Below are 13,248 nucleotides of genomic sequence, written 5' to 3'. Positions count from 1 at the left end.
CAAAATAACTGCTGAAACTAGAAATATCATCTAGTCTATCATGCCCAAGATTCATTTGTTAAAAGGCATGCCGTACTCTGTCATTTGCTATTCCTTAAACATGCCATAAATTACAATGAAACATTACCACCACAAACTACCACTTACATTGATTGTAATCCTACTAAAAATAGCATACACCACCAATCCCATCGTGGTTTTGTTGCAACATCCCACGCACTTATCCCATTTCCAGTGTACACTATGCTTTGTAGATTATCGCTATCTGTATCATGCTGTTTTTTAATTTTTCCAAAAAACAAAGTAACTAACACAATACCTTTCGAAAAAGATGTTTATAATCTTTTACTTTTGCGGGTTCGAATCCCACAGAACAATTTGACTGTCACACACTCGAGACAAAAAATTTCATTGATTAGAACTAAATTATAATTATACTGTTATTAATAAAGTCAATATAGTTTTGATATCAAAACTTCACAACACCATTGCATATTATTTTCTATTTTTTTCTCAGTAGTAGACAGTCTTGTTTTTTCCTTTTAGTTCTTCTAATCTTCAGCTACTGAGACAATACCAACCAATCGGAGCTCGCGTTATTACACAAGTATGTTTCCAGCCCAACAGCAAGCGTTGCAGTCGTCTGTGAACCAGCTGGCCGGCCAGTCTATAGGCGGGGGCTTCGGTCTGGGTCTAGGGCTGAACACGCCGCTTCAGCAAGGCTTGGCCGCGCAGAACTTTGGCCTGCAGCAGAACATCAATCTCGCATCGCAGAACTTTGCGCTCAATCAGAATCTTATGGGACAGAATCTTGGACAAAATTTAGGTGAATTTGAAACGTATCTACTGTGTGCAAATAGATACAAGTTATCTTTAAATGCCGTGCATTATTAGAAAAATAGATTAAATAACCTTAGATTGTAAATAAAGTATTTCTGTCTATTAATTTAATTAGATGCAATAAATAAAAACTGTTATAGTGTAAATACAATACAAAAACACAAAAAAATGCAATTTCAGTATAATATTTATTACATCTGTTATTCTTCCAGGTCTAGCGGGTCAGAACTTAGGTTTAAGTGGGCAGAATCTCATCGGGGGGCAGAACCTCGGTCTCGGGGGGCAGGCGCTCGCGCTCGGCGGGCAGAACATCTCGCTGATGGGGCAGAACCTGGGGCAGCTGGTGGCGCAGAGGGCAGTGCACAACGCGCTTGCTAGAAGGGCCGTGCAGAATATGGAGATGGGTAAGATATAGAGAAATCAAAATATATTGTTGCCGGCACCTAACTTAACTGCTTTAAAGCGTAGTGCGGTATTGCGCGCTGTTAAAATGTACTAAAACTACATGTGCAAAACTATATAGATAGATATAGTAATACTGTATTTCCAAGAAAATACCTTGTTAATATCAATCAAAGATAAAGCGCTTGTGAAATAAGAAAACGAGTTATATGGCATAATAAAATTAAAGCCATGCATCAAATTATCATGTCAACATCAATCAAAATTATTATTTTCTTGCAACAGATATAAAACTATTCCGAAAAGTGATTATTCTCAAAACATTTTAATTTTTTTAAAGTGAAACTTTTATTACATCGTCTCAAACTTTTTGGTCTGTGTAGCGCATGTCGCGTGACGGTCGGCTGCCGAGTAGGTATAAAGCAGTGTTCGGAAAGTTTCACTTTTACCGTGGTTTCATAAAACCACACAACATTTTTTTCTACTTTTTCCCTCCAGAATTGTTCATGTACGATGTCAACTAATATTACAGGCATGACGAACGTAAACTCGACGGGCTCGACGCAACCGAGCACGCCGAACAAGAGCCAGTCGTACAGCGAGTACATGCTGACGCTGCAGAACAAACTCTCCTCTATATCGAACAGCGTAAGTGTCAATATCGCGTACACAACACGCACCGCTTTGTATATACTTGCGATCACCGCTTTTTAGTTTGATGACTGTCCATTCATTGTTTATAGTACACACTTTGTAGATAAATATGTTTTTTAAATGTTTGTTTGATTTTTTTTTTAGTTTTAATAAAATAAAGTTTTATTAACCCAGTTGTTACTATCGTTCTTTTAAAAGGACGCACCATAAATAAAATTGTTATTAACAATGAGGGCATTTTTGAAAAAAATGTTTATATTCGTTTGAAACCTCACGGTTGTAGGAATTGGAAAATTAAAGTGTTGTGTCGTTTTATAACAGTGGTATATTTTTAAATTATTTTAGAATTTCAGTCATTTTCCATTGATAAATCAAGTTAAATGTATTATCAATAAATTACAACAAATTACTTGATTTATTTTAAATACACGTAATTTGAAACGTGTTTTATCAGAAATATATATTACCTACTATTAGATTACATTTTATTTGTGATATTTATGCAGTTTTAATTGCCGTTCTTTTAAAAGGCCAGTAGTAATATGTACTACTACAGAGTACTTTTTTGCGCATGCACTCTTTGAAGAGCATCACAGCATCGGCGAAGCCATGGTGCTCTACTATGGCGGCCATCCATGCAAGCAATTCATAAGAGGGAAACCAATAAGATGGGGGTATGAATTTTGGGTGGGAGCGACACGGTTAGGTTGCAGAGTTTGGTGTGATCCATACCAAGAACAATCGAATGATGTTGGTAATCAACACAAATACCAAATGCCTCTGGGATTGGGTGCAAGCGTTGTATTACAGTATGCCGATGTACTGCGACAAATATAGGGCAAAGCTGCATTCCATTTATTTTTTAACAACTTTTTTACGTCCATTCATCTCATTGATGAACTTCGAGTACGAGGAATAAAGGCTACTGGCACAGTACGGGAAAATCGCGTCGCGAAATGCCCTTTGCCTGCTGCCTTTGAGAATTGAAAAAGACACCACGAGATACATTCAAGCATCAATCGACCAGAGCAGAACAAATTTATTTTGCAAATGGAATGATAACAGTGTTGTGACTGTTGCATCAAACGTTGATACGATTCAGCCTGTGTCTACGGTAAAGAGATTTTCACAACAACAGAAGAAAAATATACATGTCGTAAAAAAAGTACGAGAAAATGGGATGGGAGGGGTGGACAGATCCGACCAGAGCATCGGTTTGTACAAGACATCTATCAGAGGCAAGAAGTGGTATTTTTCTTTGACTTGTCATGGACTAGATATGGCAGTACATAATTCTTGGCAAATATATAAGTAAAAGGGGGCCATTATGATTATCTCCACATTCGTAGAAGTGTTGGAACTGCTCTGCTCGAAACATATAAGAATGAGGAACGTAAAGGTGCTAGAGTTTCCGTGAAACCTCTGGATTTGATGGAAAAGATCACATCATTAGGTACAGAGACAAGCAGCTTCGGTGTATAGAATGTCACAAGAAAGCCAATTTCTATTGTCTTAAATGTAATGGAACCTTGCATTCTAAATTATGTTTTGAAAACTTTCATATTGCTACATAAAAATATGTGAAATGTATGTTGTCATTTTAATATCATAGTCTACCTACTTAGTAGTACATATTACTACCGTCCTTTTAAAAGGACACCATTTTCCGAGATTTCCACGATAGATAAAATTTTTATACTATTTTTCCAGTTAAACTTTTTGCAATATGGACACAATATGTAAATTTCACCTTAATATTATAACAAAAATTGTTTCAGTAACATCTGGGTTAAACAAGTTGTGTTCGTAGTGTTAAAAATAATTTTAATTAAAAATGGTTGATAAAAACAGTTCAACGTTTTCCTAGTCAGAAATCATACACAGTAGAACGGGAAGTGTAAGTAACCAGACGAAGGTAAATTATTATCAACAGATTGTTAAATTACAATTTTACTGAATAAAAAAATGTGGGTAAGTAGTTCCTTTTTCTATCAATTTTAAAGACAATATTTAGCAAGTTTTTATAAATTATACAAAAAAAGAGTGTGTGTGCCGAGCACACGTATCAGAAGTGAAACTTCTTTGACAAGATTCAAAGATAACAAAATCGTCGCCTTACTCCATGACGTGAAAGTATTGCCATGACGCGACCTTGAAATTTTACCCTCAACGCGCCTAAAGAAGTTTCACTGCAAAAAGTTTATCGGTTTACTTTTTTTCCGGTTTATGAAATCTCTAAGACAATCTTGTCAAGTTACTATATTTTACGTCGAAATATAAGTTTATCGGTTTGCCCGAACCCCCCACTAGTCTGGTTACTCCCGCTCCCCCCGTACCATGGTACCGTGGTATTGCGGTACCGTGGTATCGCGGTACCGCGTTAGCGAGCGCACGTGTGGTACACGGCAGTGTGTGCAGGGCCCGGTGTCGCCGCAGTCGCCGCTCGAGTACAGCCCGGCGCTGTCGCCCACGCACCGCCACGCGGGGCCCGTTGAGAACAAGGTGCGTGCGTGTGCGTGCGTGCGTGCGTGTGTTTAGTGGGGAGAGATGTGTGTGTGTAGTGTAGTGTGCTGTTTGTTAAATAAATAAAATAAAATAAAAATAAAAAGCTGTTTGTTAATTGGGGTTAAATTATATGCAATAATTAAAATCAATTTGTAAAGGCATAGTGTGTGTTAATCTGGTTTAATATAGAATTTAATAGTGGAATTGGAAAATGTATAAAAGATTTTGATAATAATTTCACTCATTCTTTCATTCATGCTTCAATTTGGTTGCAAAATTTTTGTTTCAAAATTTTATTATCACTTAAGTTTCACCACACATACAATTAGACGCTCCGCTTATTAAGTTTAATATGAATTGTCTTCAAGTGAACTTATAATATCAATTTACTTTAATTCTATGTTAATTGTTCAATAATTCAAACCCTTACGAAAAATCTAAGCAAACTTAAATCTTTCCATTAAATCATTTCATTAAATTTTCCTAAAATAGTGAAGCTCTCTTCATGATTATCTAATTATTTCTTGACTTAAAAACTCTAACGTTCTTTTTTTCCAATTTTTGCCCTTTGGCGCCCTAATACACATGTATGTATATCCAGGCGGAGGCTTTAAAACTCTAAAGACACTTGAACGATATTTATGTCCTTTGGCGCCCTACTAACATACACAAATGTATGTATGTCCAGGCGGAGGGTGGCGCGGCGGAGGGCGCGGAGGGCGGAGCGGCTCGGCACGCGGCCCGCCTCGCGCACCTCGACCACCAGCTCAGCAAGATCAGCCTGCACTACAAGCATCACGCGGACAAGGTGTGTGTGTATATATGTCCAGGTGCAATGCCGATGACATGCCAAAAATTAGAAATTTTTAAACAATAGAAAAAAAATTAGGGTTTTGAACCCGCTTCTTTCGCCATACCGGAGCAATGACACCCTTGATACCGTCAGAGCAATCGAATTTATTCTCCTCTTTCTTAGACACATAAAACCGAAAAAGTAGAATAAATTAGAATCCTGCTTCGTGATATTTTCAATTCATGAATTTCTCATTACACGATCCTATTTCAGTACCGTAAAGATGTTTTTACGGGACTGAAATAAGATCGTGTAAAGCGCTGACTCAGGGTGTACGGCTAGCCCGTACAATTTTTAGTATTGAAATGCTTCATAAATGAGAAAATTATGAATTGAAAATATCACGAGGCAACATTAAGGAAATATCAAATCCTGACATTGTCAATTGACACTTGACAGTGCCTTCCCAAAATGTTTTTTTTTTAATCTCGCCAAAATATATTTTTTTTTAATCTCGTATTCACAACAAGCGATGACAACTACCCAATGGCCACGCACACATGCGCCGTGTGCATGTAGTAGTGCAACCGATTCGTGCGATTCTATGTAACTTTGTCTCTGTACTGTTTAGCTATTAATGTATGTACGTATACAAGGATTTAATTAAAATATAATACCTCTTTTTACAGGATGTTTACAGTGAAGTGCACAGTGCTGATGAAATGCTTGCTGGTGAAATTAATGACAGCGCTGTCAATTCTTATGAAGAAGGTAAATTCAAATTGCAATTTGTTATAATATAAAGTTATTTATTTATTCAAAATATACTTGTTGTTTTTATAAATTATATCCAAGTGTATAAAAAAGTCAGAAAATAAAATAAACGTAATTTTGTTGTTTCACAACGTAACATGCGTTATATGTACCTTTATTAAAATATATAACGCATGTTACGTATAAAATCTAAGTTGTAACTATATTTATTCGTGTATCAGATATGAGCGGGTCGCTGGAGGGCGGCGCGCTGAGTCGTCGGTTTCGCGTGTCGAGGGCGACGCCACTCAGGAACTACGCGCTGTGCCGGCTGCTGCCCGAACACTTGCACGGTGATTTGCTTGATTTTATAACAAAAGGAAGGGGGGAATAAATAGCACGTACTGACAAATACACACACGCACTGGCAAATTCGGACGAATACAGACGCACTGGTACGCAATCACGTTTATACAAACGTATTCAAACATTAACAGTCACAAATACAGACGTATAATACACGCACAATAAAGCTCACTACATGCATACATACGTAAATACGTATGTGAATGCGTGTAAAACGCTTTCACACGCACCAACACGTACTCCCTAATATATCGCCGTAAAATATAATCTACTGTTAAATTAACAGGAGTAAAGTAATTTTCAAGATTATTTTCTGTTATCTCAATTTATGTTCTATTTTAATTTAGACAAATATACTAATGCTCCAAGACAAAACGTACCTACCTTCGGCTAATGTTTATAAAATAAGTTACAGTAAGTATTCATACAATTGCAGGCAAGGAGAAGCTCGATCTAGTCCAATCGCAAGAGGGCACCGTCGTCGAGGGCGGGGAGGGAGAACCGGAGGGGGATGGCGAGGGCGACGGGGACGGGGATGTGGAGGGCGACGGGGATGGGGACGGGGAGGGGGAGACGTCGTGCGACAACACGTCGTGGTGCGAAGAGCGCGTGGATACGTACGTGCTGACGGACTGCGCACGCGCACGCACGTACGTGCTGGAGGACGTGCTGGCGGGCAGGCGGACTGCGATATTGGATCCCGCGCCCGGGGTGCCTGCTACGGTGAGCTGTATTCGATTGTTTTTTATTGAAGTGAAAACTTCTTTAGCGGCGTTGGGTATAAAATCTTATACTCGCGTCAGGACACGTGGCCTGATCGAAAAAGCGTAAGACGGACTTTTTTTTTTTAGCCCTTATATTCCATGCGTAAGACGGATACCATTCCAAAAATATATCAAACATGCTGAACTTTAATAATCAAGTTTTCACTTCTGCCGGCACTCCCGGAGTGCAACCCGTCTTTTTTATTTATGTTACAGTATTTATTAATAACGCCTATATTTGTAACTACATTCTGGCAAATAAATGTAATTTGAATTTGAACAGTCAAAACTCATTGCTGGTTAAAAATACTTCAATGTAAAAATCAGTCAAAAGTAGTTGACATTTAGTTGAGAATGTAACATGTACTTTGTTTATCGTATTTATTATTTTACACGCATCTTTATCAAGGGAAGAATAATGTACATAATATTGTGTGAATCATCCAGGACAAAATATATGTAAATATGTAAATTTCCAGGCGGAAAAGCGGCCCAGCCCGGACGACAGCCCCACGGACGAGGGGGAGCAGAGTTACTTAATAATAGACCCGCTTCGCGACATGACGTGCACCGTGCTCGACCGAGCGCTGCGCCCGAGCGAGCCCGCCTTCACCGCCTTCGTCGAGAGCAGGTAACCGCCCGTCACGGTCATGGTCACCGGTAATAGACCCGCCCCTCACGGTCATGGTCACCGGTAATAGACCCGCCCCTCACGGTCATGGTCACCGGTAATAGACCCGCCCCTCACGGTCATGGTCACCGGTAATAGACCCGCCCCTCACGGTCTTCGTCACCGGTAATAGACCCGCCCCTCACGGTCATGGTCACCGGTAATAGACCCGCCCCTCACGGTCTTCGTCACCGGTAATAGACCCGCCCGTCACGGTCATGGTCACCGGTAATACCCGCCCCTCATGGTCATGGTCACCGGTAATAGACCCGCCCCTCACGGTCATGGTCACCGGTAATAGACCCGCCCCTCACGGTCATAGTCACCTATAATAAACCCGCCCGTGACGGTTATGGTCACCAATAATAGACCCGCGCGTGACGGATATAGTACCCGACAATGTACCCGCGCGTGACGGATATAGTAGCCAACAATGTACCCGCGCGTGACGGTTGTGGTCACCAATAATAGACCCGCTGCGGCTCCTATAATTTTATTGTATTTTATTGTAGGTATAGTTGCTTATTGAATCAACTCAACCTTCAAAAGCCCATTTCAAAATTCTTTACATTTTTTTTGTCACATGGGTAGATTATTTAATAGTTTACCAAAAACAAATTGCATATATTGAGCATCAATAGTCCGATTACAATCTCACAGGAATATAACTCGCGAAATTGTAATCACGGTGTTAATTTTTCGACAACATTTTTAACATAAGTTGAATAAAAATATGAACAAATATTGAATTAGAAGATACTGACAGTCTCTGTAATTGTGAATTTTATTTAATTTTGCTTTAATATTAAAAACAATTAACAAATGTTCAACATTCTACAGGTATCAAACAGGCAGGATAGAGGGCGAGAGCGTAAGCGAAGAACTATCCCGGTGGAAGAGCGTGGTCGGGGCCCCCAACGGTAGCGGGGCCCTGGCCGGGGGCCCCGGGGCCCCGAGACTGTGCGAGGGCGTAGTCGCCGGGGACCTCGTGGCTGACCTGCTTGTGGACGAGGCGGTTACTGACAAAGGTGGGTTTTTAAATTACAAATGTACATAAAAGCTCGAATCTTTTCTTGGTTTTTGTAATTACAATAGTTTTATATATTAAAATCGATAAAATTGAATAATATACACTACGATAACGATACGATACGATAACAAGCATTTGTATATCTTGTGCGTGTAACAATATATACAAATGCTTGTGATCGGGAACTTTGAATTGATATAATTTCAAAACTTTAATAACATAAAATTTGTTTAGATGCATACTTACACTTTTATAAAAGTTGTTCATATTTGTAATAATAATGCATTATGCTTGTATGTAAACCACTTCTTTAGACTCGATTTTCACCCACTTTAAACGGACAGATTTAATTCAAACCTTTGTACCCTACCAAGGACTGATAACAATAAAATATTTTCCTCTTATTATATCCTGTATTTTTAATTTTATTTATTTATTAGTATTATAGTTTTAATTAGTAATAATTATGTATGCATATATAAGTGTATATATTTATTATTTATGTAGTTGTGTACTTCTGACCTACCTCCTCCTTTATCACTTCACACAGTGGGTTGCCTGGAAGAGATCACTCTTTAGTGATAAGGCCGCCCTCTGTGCTAGTTTAGCTATAATTTTTAGTTTTAAGTAATTTGTATAACTAGCATAGTAAAGTGTTATAAATAAATAAATAAATAAATAGTTTGTAATATATGATTATATTTCTAACTAGCCGCTCCGCGCGGTTTCACCCCCGTGGCTCCTCTCCTGTTGGTCGTAGCGTGATGATATAGCCTATAGCCTTCCTCGATAAATGAGTTATCTAACACCGAAAGAATTTTTTAAATCGGACCAGTAGTTCCCGAGATTAGCGCGTTCAAACAAACAAACAAACAAACTCAGCTTTATAATATTAGTATAGATATGTTTTGTATTGTTCCAGCGGTGTGCCGGCAGGTGGTGCTGCTGTCGGTGCGGAGCGCGCACTCGTGACGCGGTCACCTGTACCTTATATTTATTGTGTACCATACTATATCTATATCATTACTCGTTAATTATATTCATAATATGTGATATCCGAATATGTGTTTTATTTTCAATACCCTGGTCTTATTAGTGTTTAAGATACACATAACCATAAGTATTAAGATAGGAAATATATAAAAAATTAGCATTGGTTGTTGGTGGTAGGCATCTTTATCTTTATTTATGCAAAGGAAAAATTTGTAGTTTTGTATTTAACCTGATTTTCTACCAATATTGCGCGGGATGTGTCAAGAGGAATGTGTTTGTAAGTAACCAATAGTATCGCTACGATTCAAACGTCAAACTAAATGAAGCGAAATCATTGGTTCTTTACAAACACATCCCTCGCTACGCATCCTCGCACATCTCTGATGGATAAGCAACCTTAAACTCAAAAATAACTAGACTGCTTTATATTTAGCTGCGGCACGGTTTCATCCATGGGTGAAACCGCGTGCAGACAGTATAAAAATTTAATCTAAAGCTCATGTGTTATTCTGATATATACCTATATTCCTGTAAAGTTTCATCCATATCTGTGAAGTAGTTTTTACGTAACAAACATCACTCCATCCATGGTCGCGTTTATAATATTAGTATGATTTTCGATGGAAAAAAGCTTTGTAATGAAAAGCTACATATTCACTGATTAACGTAGGTTATATTTGGGGCATTTCACGCGAAGCGGACACAGATTTTTGGGTCAGGTTTCCGATTTCGGTTATATTTTAGTATGTTACACCTGTATATATCCTCGGTATGTATACGAAATATTTTTGCATTTAGAAGCTTAGTTTTCAAAATACAGGTCTTTGAAGATGTCAGCAAGCGCGAGGCATGCATGACTTTGAATGTAATTATCAGTTAAAGAAAAGGATTTTTTAATAAATAGATGACTGAATAATAACCCCCATTAAAAACCTTTTTATTCTCATATTTTTGATATCGAATTTATTTTTAAATTCCTAAGAAAAATTAAAAAATATTTTTCTTTGTAATTTTTTACGAACTTAGCATATTTTTAAAATTTTTTAAGATCATTAAATAAATGGCTTATATTATGCTTAAACTACATGCCAAGTTCTAGAGTGGTCATCGCAGAAGTTTCGAAGCTACATGTATTATAATGGCGAAGCGCGGCAATATCCCCATATATCTGCATCCCCACTGCAGAATGTCGCGCTAACCAACTAGGGCTAGTATGGGGATATTGCCGCGTTTCGCAATTATAATACATGTAGCTTCGAAACTTCTGCGATGACCACTCTAGAACTTGGCATGTAGTTTAAGCATAATATAAGCCATTTATTTAATGATCTTAAAATTTTTTTAAAATATGCTAAGTTTGTAAAAAATTACAAAGAAAAATATTTTTTAATTTTTCTTAGGAATTTAATAATAAATTCGAAATCAAAAATATGAGAATAAAAAGGTTTTATAATGTGGGTTATTATTCAGTCATCAATTTATTAAAAAAATCATTTTTTGAACTGATAATTACATACAAAGTCATGCATGCCTCGCGCTTGCTGACATCTTCAAAGACCTGTATTTTGAAAACTAAGCTTCTAAATGCAAAAATATTTCGTATACATACCGAGGATATAAACAGGTGTAACATACTAAAATATAAACGAAATCGGTAACCTGACCCAAAAATCTGTGTCCGCTTCGCGTGAAATGCCCCATTTATTAAAAGAATAAAAGGCATAACTTTAAATCCCTATTAAAACTAGCATAATGTATAAAATATTAGCACAGTATTACAATATTATATTAGTTTATGCTGGGTTTTAACTTTTAATGATTACCTAATCGCTAGATTTGGATGTTAGTGAACTTAGCAGATCAAAAAAAAATGTGAGTTCTTATCGCGTGCAGTTGAGTTCTACAGTTCCTGATACTTTTTAGAAATAGTTCTGGACATTTGAAAAAACCCGACCTGGACCCGGCTTAACGTGATGCTAAGACGTAATGCTACGACGTGATGCTACGCTGTGATGCTACGGCGTGATGCTACGGCGTAATGCTACGGCATGTGTTACGGCGTGATGCTACGCTGTGATGCTACGGCGTGATGCTACGGTGTGATGCTACGGCGTGATGCTACGGCATGATGCTACAGCGTGATGCTACGGCATGATGCTACGGCGTAATGCTTCGGCATGATGCTATGGCATGATACTACGGCGCGATGCTACGGCGTGATGCTACGGCATGGTGCTCCGGCGTGATGAAATATGACATAAATAAATTTTCTAGTGTTTCATTTTACGCGAGTATTTCTAAAAAGTATCAGGAACTGTAGAACTCAACTGCACGCGATAAGAACTCACATTTTTTTTTGATCTGCTAAAAATGATCTGCTACGGGAAGTTGGCAGATAAATTTTTTCCAATGTCGTTTTTTAAGGTAAAAACGCCAGAACTATTTCTAAAAAGTATCAGGAACTGTAGAACTCAACTGCACGCGATAAGAACTCACATTTTTTTTTTGATCTGCTAAAAATGATCTGCTACGGGAAGTTGGCAGAAAAATTTTTTCAAATGTCGTTTTTTAAGGTAAAAACGCCAGAACTATTTCTAAAAAGTATCAGGAACTGTAGAACTCAACTGCACGCGATAAGAACTCACATTATTTTTTTGATCTGCTAAAAATGATCTGCTAAGTTCACTAACATTAGATTTGGTCCGTCCGCTCGCTACCTATACAGACCTACATTACGGACATTAGGCAAAAGTTTTATAACTAAGTAGTTATAAAATATATATTATAACAGAAAAAACAAACAATGACATTGAATTGCAATGCACGAATCATAATTTTTCGATTATCGACTGTTTACATTCTCGCAACCGTGTGAACTTATAAAAATTGACATTTGATTTAGGTACATTAAATTGGTGTCCTATTCTATGGCCTTAAAATCCGCATGTCAGCTCATTCTGTTATATAAGTAATTTAACTATACGCCAATATAATATCATTCACACTTAGAATTTAGCGCCGTTAAATATAATATAGAGGCTTTAAATTTATTATTGAACTAGCTTTCCGCCCGCGGCTTCGCCCGCGTTTTCATAGAAAAACCCGTTCCCGTAGGATTTCCGGGATAAAACCTATCCTATGTCCTTTCTCGGGTATCAAAATATCTCTATACCAAATTTCATGCAAATTGGTTCAGCAGTTAAGGCGTGATTGAGTAACAGACAGACAGACAGAGTTACTTTCGCATTTATAATATTAGTATGGATATAGCCTTCCTCGATAAATGGGCTATCTAACACCGAAAGAATTTTTCAAATTGGACCAGTAGTTCCCGAGATTAGCGCGTTCAAACAAACAAACAAACTGATACACAAAAAGCTATAAGAAGCTGAATCAACACAACGACGACAACAACAAAAGAGGGCGTTAATTTTTGATAGACATAAATTTGAACCTCAATGTAATAATAGTTAGGTTT

At 37.8% G+C, this 13,248-nt stretch overlaps 1 protein-coding gene across 8 annotated transcripts in view; it reads left to right on the top strand.

The window, feature by feature from the left end:
- Positions 1-9,838, top strand: part of LOC149477621 (uncharacterized) — a 68,146-nt gene extending 58,308 nt beyond the window's left edge. For 6 of the 8 annotated variants that reach the window (XM_089710153.1, XM_089710155.1, XM_089710148.1 and 3 more), the window contains 11 exons: positions 620-826; positions 1,053-1,244; positions 1,775-1,890; positions 4,306-4,398; positions 5,090-5,209; positions 5,884-5,965; positions 6,190-6,300; positions 6,750-7,036; positions 7,557-7,708; positions 8,588-8,775; positions 9,700-9,838. In XM_089710153.1, the coding sequence (XP_089566279.1) occupies positions 620-826; positions 1,053-1,244; positions 1,775-1,890; positions 4,306-4,398; positions 5,090-5,209; positions 5,884-5,965; positions 6,190-6,300; positions 6,750-7,036; positions 7,557-7,708; positions 8,588-8,775; positions 9,700-9,749 (1,598 nt within the window). In that variant the 3' untranslated portion in view covers positions 9,750-9,838. The remainder of the gene's footprint in view (positions 1-619; positions 827-1,052; positions 1,245-1,774; positions 1,891-4,305; positions 4,399-5,089; positions 5,210-5,883; positions 5,966-6,189; positions 6,301-6,749; positions 7,037-7,556; positions 7,709-8,587; positions 8,776-9,699) is intronic. The other 2 variants (XM_089710154.1, XM_089710156.1) reach the window with 2 other exon arrangements.
- The last annotated feature ends 3,410 nt before the right edge of the window (positions 9,839-13,248 follow it).

This window comes from Colias philodice, chromosome 24, assembly GCF_061535455.1.
Source record: "Colias philodice isolate Cphi_HAF_F1 chromosome 24, ilColPhil1 Martin Lab GWU primary, whole genome shotgun sequence".
Lineage (NCBI taxonomy): Eukaryota > Metazoa > Arthropoda > Insecta > Lepidoptera > Pieridae > Colias > Colias philodice.
This window is presented reverse-complemented; position numbering and strand designations above follow the sequence as displayed.